General features: G+C 53.8%; 1 protein-coding gene across 1 annotated transcript in view; it reads left to right on the top strand.

Annotated features, from left to right (window-relative positions):
• The window catches only part of DHCR24 (24-dehydrocholesterol reductase), a 28,422-nt gene extending 16,464 nt beyond the window's left edge, over positions 1-11,958 (top strand). Inside the window, exons 6-9 of the mRNA XM_042997307.1 lie at positions 1,644-1,787; positions 8,587-8,784; positions 9,110-9,288; positions 10,264-11,958. Coding sequence (XP_042853241.1) covers positions 1,644-1,787; positions 8,587-8,784; positions 9,110-9,288; positions 10,264-10,417 — 675 coding nt within the window. The 3' untranslated portion in view covers positions 10,418-11,958. The remainder of the gene's footprint in view (positions 1-1,643; positions 1,788-8,586; positions 8,785-9,109; positions 9,289-10,263) is intronic.
• Positions 11,959-14,635: the final 2,677 nt, after the last annotated feature.

Raw genomic sequence — 14,635 nt, 5'->3', positions numbered from 1 at the left:
CTCGGGGAGGCTAAGAACCCTGCCCAGCGTCCGCCCAGTGTGTTGGAAGGAGAACAAGCAAATTGGCAAACAGTGTACAGGATGACCCCATTTTTACAGATCAGTGTGTATGCGCAGAAAAGAAAACCGAATACCCCGTGGTGTTTGTAGGTTCCTCTGGAGGGTGAGGCTCTAAAGGGTCTTCTCTTTCCAAGTTGCATATTTCTGCAGTGTTTCCAGTGTCCACAAGGCGTTTACGTCGCTTTTGGAATTGGGAGAAAATATTAATAGATTTTTTTTTCTTTTTTTTCACAATGCTCACACTCCCAGAGTCCGCCATTCAAGGTTCTCTGCTGCCCAGGTTTCGCCTTGTTGCACAACAAGGAAAGGGGTTGAGTCCTTGCTCTGCCTCTTGCCAGCCCTGTGGCCTCAGATGCTCTGTTCAACCTTGATGGCTCTCAGTGTCCTCATCAGCGAGACGGGGACGGCTCTGCCTTGCAAGGTTGTGGAAGGGATAAAGAACGAACACATAGGTGCCAGTGACACCTGCCCGGAGCACGTTGTTATGATTCTTCTCCTCCACGAGCTACCATGGGGCTTGCTCGTCTTGCCTCTGCTCCTGCCTTTACCTCTCTGAGGGTCCCCCGGCAACATCCTGCACCTCCTGCCTGGCCTCTACTCTCTGCTTTCTCCTAACCCTTTGCTGTGCCCCAGCCAGGTGTGATCTTACCTCACCCGCCCCATCAAACTCAGATGCCTCTCCCACCCCCTAGAGAAGGTGGTCTGACCCGGGGCCCGAGGGCAGTGTGTGTGTGTGATTCCTAAGAAGCACGGAAAAACTGCCACAGAGTTTATATTTTTACTGCCATTTTACATGTGAAGAAATAGGCTGAGAGGGTGACCTGCCCAAGGTCAGATGGCGGGTGGCTGGGCCAGGGTCTGGCCCCAGGTCAGGAGCCGGCACTCCTTCTGGGCCGCCAGCCTGCCTCTCTCCTAAAGCATCTGGCCGGATGTCATTTCCTGGGAGAAGAAGGTGAGGCCCAGGGAGTCTAAGTCATCCCAGGGCACACGGCTTGTGAAGTCCTGAAGCATTTAAGACTGAAGCAGACTGGCTCCCTATGAAATTCAGGCATTGAGGGCCACGGGACCCGGTGCCAGGGAAGCTTGAGGTTCATTCTCTGAGCGTCCTTCACCGATGGGGGCTGCCTGGGGGAGCGCAGCGCCCAAAGGGTCATGAGGCCCGCTCTAGGCGGCAGGGAAAGTGCCACGGTCAGTTAGTGCTGTCGGTCGCGGGACCTGGTGACGAGGGGTCAGCCTGGCGGGAGGGAAGAGTGCTCCCTGCCTGGAGCCGTGCGTTGTTCAACATTTGCCCTTTCGTTTTCCCAGCGAGGAGGGGCAGCAGCCGGTGCGGGGAGGGGTGGCTGAGCCCTCTAGGCTGTCGGGAACTGGCTGTCAGGCCCTGGGCGCACCGCGTGACCACGCTCCGCTAACAGGATACCCGCTTCGCTCAGCCTCGCTGGGTTTTCAGGAGTCTCGAGGGTGGTAACAGACATGAAAGCTGTGAAAAGGCCAGGGGTGCGGAACCGAAGCCGGGTATCACCGTCACACCCTTGGTGGCGTTCGGTCCCCGTCTGTAGCTGACACGATGCCCTCTGTCATTGCAGCTGAATAGTATTGGCAGTTACTACAAGCCCTGGTTCTTCAAGCACGTGGAGAACTACCTGAAGGCAAACGAGGGGGGCCTGGAGTACATTCCCTTGAGACACTACTACCACCGCCACACCCGCAGCATCTTCTGGGAGCTCCAGGTGAGGATCGGGTTTCCCAGGAGTCCCGGCCTGCCCTGGCCGGCCGGGCAGGGAACCAGGATGGCTGGCATTGCAACCGCACTGTCTCCCTGGGGGAAAGAGCAGCTTTGTCCCAGGGAACCAGACACCCTGTTGCACGGCGACACGGTCGTTCCTCTCCGGGGGAACAGACCGCTCTCACTTAATAGCAGGCTGGCATCGACCGTCTGCCACCGAGTGGGGCGCGGGGCCAGGTACCTGGCAGAACAGACACCTGTTCCGCCCTTGAGGGTCAGTAGCCTCGCCAAACTGACAGACTCTGGCACTGTGAAGGGCCGCGGGAACAGGAAGCGGAAGCAGCTAGTTCTGCCTAGGGTCAGAGGTGGCTGTCAAGCTTGGCCTTGAAAGGTGAGCGAGAATTTGCTTTTGTGCATGGAGGAGTGAGGAGCAAGTGACATTTGAAACAGGGGTGTCAGGAAGGCCTCTCAGGGGGTGACTTGTGAGCAGGGACCTGAGCAGGGGAGGACAAGCCAGGCAGGGCTCGGGGGGAGAGCGTTCCAGGCAGAGGAAGAGCCAGAGCGTGGGTCCTCAAATGGGCTACGTGGGTTCTTTTTTTTCTAAGTCATATAACCTAAAAATAATCATTTTAATGTATAGAATTCAGTGGTATTTAGAACCTTCGTGATCTTGTGCAACTATCACCAAAGTTGCTGAGGCCCTTTGGAGGAGAGGAACGGCGGTCGGGAAGCACCGATGAGGCAGCAGGAAGCAGTATGAGCCCCCTCCCTCACATCCATCCACCCCAGATGGTCGTGGGAGAGGAAATGATACTGCCGAGGAGGCCTGCAGGGGCCAGCCAGGCTCCAGCTGAGAGCAGGGAGAGGAAGACAATATTGAGAGAAGAGATTGAGAACGGGGGGGCTTTGCTGATGTCAGACCACGAGAGCACAGGGGAGGGCCTGTGAGACAAGGGGGTGTTGCACTGCAGTAGCAGGTAACAGGTAACGGGGCACCTGGAAGCCCCTGGTGACTGGGTTAAACAGGGGTGACAGGCCTAAAGGAATTAAGCCCGGTGGTCTCCTAGGAGGAGGTGGTCAGTTCTAATAGGTCTCTCGGGCCGAATGTGATGGGGCCGTGGCGAGAAATTGGAGGAGTGAGGCATGGAGAGTCATCAAGACCGGGGGCCTCGGGGATTCCCCCACCTCCGTTAGCCCTCCCTCGGACAGTGTCAAGGCCCAGCAGTTGGCGGGCAGTTTTGCCAAATGCGGGAGACACCATAGGGAGTGTCTTTGTTAAGAGCAAGGACATTACAGAGACGAGAGAACGAGGACCAGCAGAGGACACTGGGGAGGGCATCCGAGAGGTAGCGGTGACGTGCAGTAATCGCTCCTCACGCGTTAGCCATTGTGCCAGACCCCGTGCTCGCATGATCTTGATCTTCCTCACAGCCCTGGGAGGGGGAGTTCTCTGGTCTTTCTTTTCCACTTTACAGATGGGGAGACTGAGGCTCAGGTCTTCCAAAGTAACGCAACTCAGTAAGAGATCGAGTATATTAGCAACTACCCCAAACTTAGAGCATTAAAACATCTGCCAGATTATGACTCTCATGTTTGGTTCTGTCACAGCTTTCTGAGGGTCAGGGATTGGGGAGTGATCTGGGTGGCTCTGGCTTAGGGTTGCAGTCAAGCGTCATCCGGAGGCTTGCCCAGGGATGGAAGATCTGCTTTCCAGAAGGCTCCCTCGCACGGTTGTTGACAAGAAGCCTCTGTTCCTTGCCATGTGGGCTGCTCAAGTGTCCTCACGACAAGGCAACAGGGGCCTTGGTGCCTGTTATGACCTGTCTCCTCACTCCGCCAGTCCCCCCCCACCCGCCCTGTGCTGTTTGTTAGAGCAAGTCCAGCCCACGCTCAACCAGAGTAGCAAAGAATTTGTGGGTTGTTTTTTTTATTTAAAAAAATTTTTTTATTTTTTTTTATTTTATTTTTTTTTATTTTTTATTTTTTTTATTTTATTTTTGGGACAGAGAGAGACAGAGCATGAACGGGGGAGGGTCAGAGAGAGAGGGAGACACAGAATCGGAAACAGGCTCCAGGCTCTGAGCCATCAGCCCAGAGCCTGACGCGGGGCTCGAACTCACGGACCGCGAGATCGTGACCTGGCTGAAGTCGGACGCTTAACCGACTGAGCCACCCAGGCGCCCCTCGATCTTTTTTTTTAAAGAGATTTTATTTTTGAGTAGTCTCTATACCCAACCTGGAGCTCACACATCCCACTGCATCTAAACCTTCAGAGGTGAGTCCCAGGAATTGGCTTTTTAAAAAGGTCTTCAAGTTATGCTTATGCTTGCTAACGTTTAGGAGATTGGACTGAATGTTTCTTGACTCTGAAACTTCTCTAAGACTATTTTATATATATATATATATATATATATATATATATATATATAAGCCCTATATATATAAATATATAAATATATATTATATTTATTAAATTAATAATTAAATAAATAATTAAATTAATAATATATATTTAAGCCCTAATAAGAGGTTCTTATATATTTATATATATATAAGAGGTTCTTATATATTTATATATATATAAGAGGTTCTTATATATTTATAAGTTTAATATTATATTTATTAAATTAATAATTAAATAAATAATTACGTTAATAATATATATTTAAGCCCTAATAAAATGTTCTTTTCCCTTGCAAAGTGCCGCTTTCACCTAAAAGTTTATCCAGAAAACTAACTTCAGGTAGTCAAGATTTCATTGTCTTATTACCTTGACTTTCTTAAGAAGAGTAAGCAGTTTTCCAAGTCTCCAAGATAAGACTTTAACTGGATTGTAGGGGAGTTGGCTTTCTTATACTAGTGGATGGAGTCATTCATTCATTCATTCACTCAGTCTCTCACTTGTGATGCTTTGGGCTGCACGTAACTCAAACAGCCACAAGAAGAAGGGTGCTTCTTTTCTTTTCTTTTTTTTTTTTTAACATTTATTTATTTTTGAGACAGAGAGAGACAGAGCATGAACGGGGGAGGGGCAGAGAGAGAGGGAGACACAGAATCGCAAGCAGGCTCCAGGCTCTGAGCCATCAGCCCAGAGCCTGACACGGGGCTCGAACTCACAGCCCGCGAGATCATGACCTGAGCCAAAGTCGGACGCTCAACCGACTGAGCCACCCAGGCACCCCAGAATTTGTGGGTTTTTTAAGATTACAGAGTTCGAATTCATAATGAGGTTCGTCTTATATTTTTGTGCTGTTAAGCAGTGGCTGTCCGGCCTGAAGTTAAAGGCAGAATCTTGTATGATGGGTGATTTACAATGGACATTTGCACACAGGGCATCTGGGTAGAGCACCACAGTGTCCACGACAGTGGGATTGCAGAAGCTGGGACTTCTAGAAAGAAGGGGTAATAAACCATGTCACCAGCAAGTCTTTTCCCCCTCCCCTGAGGTTAACTCCTCCTCCTCCAGGCAGCCCTATACCCTAGTTCCTCCTTGCTGAATCCACCCTTTAATCAACAAAACATGACCTGGCCTGGGTGCTGAACTGCCCAGTCCGTTCCTGTCATACCTGGGCCAGCCCTTCCGTCACCCAGCTCAGTTAATCGGCAATACCTGGGGTCAAGGCCAGCTACATGATCTGCCGGACCCAGTGCAGAAAGCAGGGGAAAAGTACCATCAAAGGCACTAAATGATAAAGCCTTTTCTTTTCTCCCACAGTCTCTCTCTTCATAAATATTTGCTATTTAATGTTCTAAGTAAAGAAAAATTAATAAATTATTGGAATGACTTTACTATTCATCTTTTAAGTACAAATATAAGAGCGTTTAACTCTTCATGCATATGAATTTCATTCTTAATGGACCAGTAGAAATGCTGCACAAAACCAACTCAGCTATTTTTATCTCCCCTCCCGGTGACATGCACATTTCACGAACACTCCAGGGCGGCTTACTAACAAGTAAGGAAGGACTGAAGAGGAAGGAGACTCTGAGCAGCCCCCCCCTTTCCCTTCCCTCTTATGTCCTCATTGCCAGCCGGCGTAAGTGGCTGGCTAATACAGGGAAGTAACACAAGTAGGAAATGTTACATGGGGTTCTTGGCTGTTCATGTTTCTTAGAACGTCATTGCCACAGGGCCTGCCTTTGAGGTTTGGGGTCCTGGCTCAGGCCAGGCCCCGTGGATCTGTAGTGGGGCCCAGCAGAGCAGAACAGGCCAGTAGTAGGCTGGGCCCAGGTAAAAGGCAAGGGCAGGCAAAGAGCAGGGGACCAGGAGTGAAGCCAGGGACACGGGACCTGAGGTCACTCAGAGGCAGAAAAGATGAATGATGGTGCGGACAGGTGGGAAAGGAGAAGGGCGGGACGGGGCATGCTGTTTAAAACTTGAACTTTTCTGAGGTTGAGATTTGGGGAAAGGAATGGTTCTAGCTGACACTTGCGGGCAACAAAGGACTGTTTTTAGGGGAAAAATACAAAAGGCGCTTAAACGTGAGAGAGGTGATGGGTCCCACTCGTAGTTAAAGACGGGGTGGAACAAGACTACAGGAGTCTCATCTGTCACCCTCAGGATGACAGGCGAGGCAGAAGTGGGAGAACACTGTTTGGCCTGAGTGTGGGGAAACAGCGCTCTCTTGTGTTGTTTGGGAGGGTATAAAATGGTACCAAGTCTTGAAATAGTATCCATTGAAATTGCATGTACTCTTTGAACCAGAATTTTCCACTTCTAGGAATTTATATTACAGATAAATGAACATGCAGATGGGCAAAGATACATATACAAAGGACGTTTGGTGGAATAGTCTGGAAATAATCTAAGTGCTCATCAGTAGGGAACGGATGAAATAAATCAGGGAACATCCATATAGGAGAGCAATGATCCGCAAACATTCTCTGTGAACGGCCGGATAATAGTTAGGTTTTGTGGACCATGAGGTCACTCTAGAGGCTCCCTCTACCCATATAGACAATATGTAAATGAATGGGCCTGGTTGTATCCCAGTAAAATGTTATCTGTGGACCAGATTTATCCCAGGAGCCCGAGTTTGTGGGTCCCTGCAAGTGAGTACGGTGTTAGGCACCCACGACCAAGCATGTGTGATGGCTCTCTGTGTGCTGATGCACAGGAGACAGTGATGAGCAGGAGGCTGTTAGATGCCATTTGTGAGCTGTCTTTATTTGTTTGTTTATTTATTTTGAGGTGGGGAAGAGAATGAGTGGGGGAGGGGCAGAGTGAGAGAATCAAGCAGGCTCTGCGCTGAGCCCCAACTCGGGGCTTGATCCCACGACCCTGAGATCACGACCTGAGCCGATATCAGTCAGCCTTTCACCTGACTGAGCCCCCCGGGCTCCCCAGTGAGCTGTTGTTTTTTAAGCCCATCTGCTTGTCTGTGCACCAGATGTCTCTGATTCCTAATGGTGGTTGTGTTTGGGGAGGGGAAAGAAGTTGGGTCGGGGAGGAAGGAAGTGGGGTCGGGACTAAGGGGGGAAACGGGGTGAGGGACTACGGGAAAGGAGGCCTGACCTTTGGACCGCTGGGATTTCTGCTGTGGGCGTGTGTGGCTTTTCCTAAAGCAAGCGAGGGAACAATGAAAGCCGTGCTGCACCTTGCACTCCCATGTCGTGTGCTGAGACCCAACAGCAGAGCAGAGCGCAGACGGGTCCCTCCCTCATGGGAGCAGGCTGCCAGCGGGAGAGCCGCTTCCAGGGGAGAGGAGGGAGGAGTCACTCAGCCTCCAAACTCAGCACCCTGCTTCCTTTGGGAAGCCACCACTGACCCCTCTGCTGATGTGGGCCCTGCGTCTTTTAGTCCCAGCTCTCCCCACACAGTAGTCCCATGGCCTGTCTCTTCATCACCTGAGGACAGGGACAGGGATCACCCCAGCGACCAGCATGGAACCTCCTAATTGTTGAATGGGGACAGGAATGTCCTTGGCTTCAAGAATGGGGTAGCAGGTGGACAAGAACACTCGGGAAGACAGACTTGGAGCAAGGGGAGGGGGAAGATACTGAGCTGGGGGCCAAGGTCTCCGCTGTTGGGGCTGGGCAGGCTTGCCAGCTGGTGGGAGCCCTGGAGGAGCTGGTGGGCAGCGCAGGTGTGGTCGATTTGGGGGGGTAGGCTGTGAAGGGCCACAGGCACGAGAAGAGAAGTGGCTAGTTCTGCCTAGGGTCGGAGGTAGCTCTCAAGCTTGGCCTTGAAAGGTGACGAAGAACTTGCTTTTGTGCATGGAGGGGTAGGGAGCGGTAACACGTTGAATGGGAGTCAGAGAAGGCTCTCGGGGGATGCTGTGAACTAGTGGGCTTGTCGATGACCCTGAGCCAGACCTTGCCCACTCCAGTGAGAGCCGCCCCTGGCTGTGTGACCTCAGGGAAATTGCTTAAGCTCTCTGAATATCACTCTTCTCGTTCAACAGCATGTATTTTTCAACCACTTATGAAATGCCTGCTCTGTGCCAGCCACTCTGACCCCAACAAAAAAACAGCAATTATAACTACCTTATTTTGCTCCAGGCACTGGGCTGAGTGCCTTCCAGTTGGTATTTCATTATTCCCTCAAGTCCTGTTTTACAGATAAGGAAACAATGCTCAGAGAGGTTAAGTAACCACCCCAGACCATCGGCAGTGGGTAAATGTCCGAGCTGAGAATCAAACCCAGACCCAGTTGGGCAAATCCTGGGTACCACCGTGCCCCTCCTGCTGGAGGAGTGTGCCCTGTCATGCTTCCCCGAGCATGGACCAAGGACCTGGCCCTGACGCATGGAGACACAGCCTTCGTGGGCCTGTTGTCTCTATGGCCAGCCTTTGTCTTTCAGGACATCATCCCCTTCGGCAACAACCCCATCTTCCGCTACCTCTTTGGCTGGATGGTGCCTCCCAAGATCTCCCTCCTGAAGCTGACCCAGGGAGAGACCCTGCGCAAGCTATACGAGCAGCACCACGTGGTGCAGGACATGCTGGTGCCCATGAAGTGCCTGTCGCAGGCTGTGCACACCTTCCACAACGATATCCACGTGAGCCGGGGCAGGGACTGATCCTGGGCACGCTTGCCCTCTGGGCCTCCGTTTTCCCAGCTGTAAAACGGGCCTGCTCAGCGATGGCCCCGATGGGGAGCCCTGATGGCTCAGCAAAGGCATGGGGGCTGCTAATGAGCACTTCTGTGAGCACATTGTGTCCACTAATGCGGTGAAATGGAGGTGCTCTCGGCTGTGGCCTGGGGGATTGGGAGTGAAGCCAGAGAGGGGGTTCCCTGGGGAGGGGTGGGGTGGGGTGGGCCAGCCGTGAGCCTGTCACCTGTTGGAGAAAAAGCACCAACGCCCCTCTCCCTGGTCCACCCAGGTCTACCCCATCTGGCTGTGCCCGTTCATCCTGCCCAGCCAGCCGGGCCTGGTGCACCCCAAGGGAGATGAGGCAGAGCTTTATGTTGACATTGGAGCCTATGGGGAGCCGCGGGTGAAGCACTTTGAAGCCAGGTCCTGCATGCGGCAGTTGGAGAAGTTCGTCCGAAGCGTGCATGGGTGAGTGGCCCAGAGGGTGGTGCGTTTCCTCCGGCCCCAGAGTGCTGCCACAGGGGTGTAGAGCAAGGGCCACGGTGATCAGTCCCGGGGCCAGACCGGCTGGCTGCCTAGGGAGCGTGAGGCCCCAGCAGCCTTGGTTCGGGAAGCACCTCACCAAAGTACAGAGGTGGGATTGCAGGGTTTCTCACCCTTCTTCCTCCAGTCCTCCTCCCATGAACACACCAGCGTCCCCCAGCTGCTCGGGCCAGAGCCCCACCATCACCCTGCTCCCCCTGCCAGAGCAGATGACGCTGTGGTTTTAGATAGGTTCGGGGCTGCTGCTCCGGGTCGGAAGAGCACAGCTGAGGAGGGAGGGGTTCATGACTTGAAAGCCACGCCGGGCCCTGGACGGCATCGCTCAGAAACTGGCCTGGGACAAACGCTTGATGCCTTGAGCACAGACACATCTCAAAATAATTAGCTGATTGGGAAACACACACACACACACACACACACACACACACACACACACTCAAAACAAAAACCAGGATAAAGGAGACTTGTACGATTCCATTTACACGAAAGTCCAGAATCCATGGGGACAGAAAGCAGCTCTGCCTGGGTCAGTGGGGGTGACGGACGGCACAGGGGCATGAGGAAAGTTTGGGGGGTGATGGCCCGCGGTCATGGGCTGGACTGAGGTGACAGTTTCAAGGTTGTATACAAATGTCACACTGAGTCAAGTTGTACCCTTTACATATGGGCAGTCAATAAAAAAAAAAAAAAAAAATGAAAAGAAGGCAGCCCAGTGGCCCCCTCGGCAAAATGGGGGCGAGCGTCCCTGTGCCGCCCTCCACCACCAGCTCGGTAGGGGGGTTGAACGAGAGGTCCTCCAGGAGTACTTCCCACGCCACAAGGCGTGTGACGCGTGGGGGACAGCTGGGGTCTCGCGGGTCCTTTTCCCCTCCCTGCAGCCTCCCCTCCTCTGCTCTGCAGGTTCCAGATGCTGTATGCCGACTGCTACATGAGCCGGGAGGAGTTCTGGGAGATGTTCGACGGCTCCCTGTATCACAAGCTGCGGGAGCAGCTCGGGTGCCAGGACGCCTTCCCCGAGGTGTACGACAAGATCTGCAAGGCCGCCAGGCACTGAGCAGGGGCTGGCCCGGAAAGACACAGACATGTGGGTGGGCCCCATCCCCCAGGTGCAGGAGGCATCTTCTCTTCAGACAAGCTTGCCAGCCCTCCCAGATCCACCCTTCCAGAAAGAAACCCCTCCAGAGATCTCACCCGGACCACGCCAGCGGCTCCCAGGGGCGGCCGAGTGGAGTGCAAAGGACATGGGCTCTGGAGTCAGACAACCTGAGTCCAGTTCCCAGTTCCGGCACTCATTAGCTGTGTGACTCCGGGCAAGTCACCCAACCCCTCTGAACCTAGCTTTTGGCCCGTTGAAAGGGGGCAACAGTACCCGCCTGCAGGCCACAGTCATCCAGGTCGAGCGCCTGTCTCCTTGGAGGTGCTGGATACGTGTAGCGGCGGTTACTGTGGCTTCCCATTCAGCACCTCATCTGACTGGCGAGCTCCGGATTCAGTGCCGGGTCCAGGAAGTCTCCATGCGAGGTCACCTGGGCGCAGGTTTGGCTGGAAGGGTTGAAGGGATGCCCCAGAGCTGGACTGCGGGTGCTTCAGTCAGCCAGAAGCACTCCGCGCCGAGACAAGGAAGGCTCCTCTCTCCCCCTGGGCTCTTGGGAGGGCAACAGATGGGGCAGGCAGGCCCAAGATGTGCTGTGCCAAAGGTCCCAGTCCAAAGTTCCCTCTGCCGCCCTTAGTAATGCCCTGCCCCTTGCCCCTTCCCGCTTAGGTTTGCGGGCCCATCCCAGCCACCCCCCACGTCTCAGAGAGGACCTTGTCCTCAGAGAAGACAGCACGGACTCCTGCCCTAGCCCAGGTGGAGCGAGTGGCTCCTGCTCTGAACTGGGTCCGGAGATCCTGGGCCCATCCTTGGCTCCTCAACCCTCCATGCCTCATCTGGTCCCCAGAGCATGCCTAGTCACGGTGGGGGTGCATCCACGCTGCTCTGCGGCATGCGGTGGCGGTTCAGGGGTGGACCACACCAAGCAGGAAAATGGAGACTTGGTGAGGATTCTCACCGTGGGGCTGGAAGGAAAGACCATCAACTTGATTTCTCCAACTACTCATCCCCCTTCGTTCTCCCCCACCCACAGCTGTAGTTAATTTCAGTGCCTTACAAATCCTAAGCTCAGAGAAAATCAGCTCCACTTCCCTTCCAGAAGGAAGGGAGCCTCCCCAGGACCTTCCCAACTCGTTAAAGTTTGATTGTTTATGCAACTCCATCTGAAGAACCGCCCGGCCTCAGCTGAGGACCCAGAATCTGAGAAGGAAGTGTGTCTTGTGGGGAGCTGGGATTAAGCCAACTGTGCCAGGCGGTGACATTCTGAGAGAGAGCACTGCCCGAGAGGCAGGGGCTGGCTTTAAGTCCCTGCTCCCTTGTCAGCAAGCCATGCTACCGTGGGCAGGTCATTTAGGCCTCTGAGCTGTGGCCCCTCATTTTACCCTGTCGGTACAGCCGAGACCTCCCCGGGCCCTCCTGCTGTGGGAGCACATGCCTGTCTTAGTGTGCTTGCAGCGCCCCTGGAAGGTCAGGTGAGAAATAAATCCTCCAAGTGAACACTTGGGCTGTCTCTCAAGGTCCTTCCTTGGGTCCGAGACCAGCTGTCATGTCGCTTTCAGAGAGGCACACCTGTGGCTTGCAGGGAAGTGTCTGTCCCGTCTCTGTAAGTTGCCAGAATCCTGATGGAGCCAGTCTCAACACACTGCAAATTGTCTTAGCGTGGTCCTGTGAGTGCCGGGCGCATTCATGGCACTCAGAAGGCAAGGGAACCCCCCCTTACCCATTTGGCCCGTGGGCGGGGGGGGTGGGGTGGGGGGTGGGGGGCAGAACGTGAAAACAAAATAAGAAACCTCATTCTCCAGCTTGTCTGCAAAGCATGTGAATTCTGGCTTTAGCTCTCATATGGGCCCCTGTGCTTCCCACTCGGTGCTAAGCTGATGATCCTACTTCCTGTAGAGGAATGGTTTGCCCGAGCAGAGTAACCCATCAAATAAGGCTCTGCCCTTTCACCAGAGGGGTCTCCATCCTTAAGCCACTGGGACTGTGGCCAGAGATGCCAGCAGCCTGTATCATGCTAGATGATAGATAGTCCTAGGATAACCAAAATCCTGCCCTTCGCAGACCTCCCCTGGAAACTGGAGCTTGGAGGGGAAGGTCTTGGGATCACGCCAGCCCCAGGTTAATGTTTTGCTCCAGTGATCTCTTGCCCGGAAAGGGCAAGCACGCGGAAAGCATGGCGAGCCTAGCTACCGGCACTTTCCTGCAGCCAGTCCCATCACTGTCCCTCCGTGTGGTGGTTTGGGGTGCGGTGGGTGTGGAAAGTGAAGGAGTAGGCCTCTCCCCTCCAGAGCCCCGAGTTTTTTGGCTGGAAGGATGCATAGATCAGATATTGCTGGAAGGGAAGGGAGGGGGTGGGGATGCGCGTGGCAGTGCATGGTGTGTGGTTATTGTTTGTCCGGTGATCACGGGGACCAAAGGGCAAGGCGCGGGTGTCCCCCAACAGGCTCTTGGCTGCAGGCGCTGTGCCCACTGTCTAGAACACTTCCCATCCCCGTGGCTGTGTGGCTGCTGCTGCTGCTGCTGCTGCTGTAAAAAATAAAAGCGTTACCTGGAAATTAGCCTTTGTTGTTTCTTGCTTTGGGGACCACAACGTGGAGTCAGGCTGGGGCTCAAGTGCCAGGGCAGTTTCCCTCTCTGGACCTGCATGCCCGGGGATGAGGGCTGAAAGACAATGTGGGGGCGGGGGGTGCCAAGTTTGTCTCGGGCGATTTTCCAACCCGCTTTCGAGTTTGGCATCGGTCACAACGTGACCTGGCATAGGTTTCAGTAGGATCCCTCTGACCACAGCGGGGAGGGTGGAAGCCAGAGACCAGCAAGAAGGGCCCAGGTGAGCAGGGATGGTAGTTCAGATCAGGGAGGGGACTGCTTGTCAGACATGGTTGTCGGGAGCTCTGGGCTACAGTGCTGGCTTGGCCACTGGAACCCCTTCCTTCCAGCTGCTGGAGCTGTGTTCCCCAGCCTCCCTGGCACTCAGATGTGTCCTCACGTCTGGGCTCATCGGGATGCGAAGAGAAGTGGGAGAGACCTCCCACGTGAGGTTCTGGCACGTTCCCCTTCCATTAGCTGGATTCCAGCGACAGCCAGCACATAGGCTGTGGCTGAGTCACAAGCAGGAAGGAGCCCGAATCCCTGAGTAGCCGTGTGCGGAACTGCCCGCCGCCTGTTCCGGGGGCAGGAAATAACGAACGTTGTGGCGGAGTCACTGCACGTGGGACTGTTTGCTAGAGCTCTTCGATTCACCCTAGTTGGCTGTCAGGCCAAAATGAGCAGAGATGTAAGAGCTGCGTTCAGGACAATAATGTTTTAGGCAAACACGTGGATATACACGATGGACGTCTTCCTAAAATACGTGTGGTACGAAAGGTCCCATCCTGAGGTTCTTTGGGAAGAACGCTTCGGAAATCTTTTCCAGTTCGGTGTCTCACAAATCTGGATTTTGTGAATTCTCTTTAAAGGAGGAGAAATCTTTAGGGCTCCTTAAAATAGAATTCGTATTTCACGCCTTAAATGTCGCCCTGCATTGGAACAGCACACGACACACAGTATCGTATTTAATCTTAATCCTGGACCCAGAGCAGGCCCGTTTATACTTGCTCAGGCCAGGAACGGGAAGCTCAAGAAAGGGCAAATGATTTGCCTGAAGGCCACGGGGAAGCTATTAAAGAAGGATGCAACCCCGTCATCTAATCACAGCCTCAAGTCCGGGAAGAGCCTTAGCCAGCGCCAGGTGAGACAGCTCTCGAAGCTGTGAAATGAGGCCCCGTGGCTGAGCCGCACACATAGCGGGTGGGCGGGAGGTGAGGGTTCCCGCACGGTCTGCTGAGAAGGGAGGCAGGGAGCGTTCTGCTTCCTTCCAGGGCAGTTCCTTCCACCAGGAGCCCCTCTTGCCTTAACAGACCCTCAGCCCACACCTGCAGCGTCCGTGCACTAACATTCATGCAATCGGTTTTCCAAACTCGGCTCACGTAAGAAAAATCAGACTACGCAAGTTAAATGTAGACGTATTTTTTAAATACGCTTTCGTGGGGTGCCTGGGTGGCTCAGCTGGTTAAGTGTCCGACTTTGGCTCAGTTCGTGGGTTTGAGCCCCACATCGGGCTCCGTGCTGACAGCTCAGAGCCTAGAGCCTGCTTCAGGTTCTGTGTCTCCCTCTCTCTCTGCCCCTCCCCCACTTTCACTG

Source organism: Panthera tigris, chromosome C1, assembly GCF_018350195.1.
Source record: "Panthera tigris isolate Pti1 chromosome C1, P.tigris_Pti1_mat1.1, whole genome shotgun sequence".
Taxonomy (NCBI): Eukaryota; Metazoa; Chordata; class Mammalia; order Carnivora; family Felidae; genus Panthera; species Panthera tigris.
The sequence above is the reverse complement of the archived record's forward strand: the minus strand, read 5'-3'. Positions and strand labels throughout refer to the sequence as shown.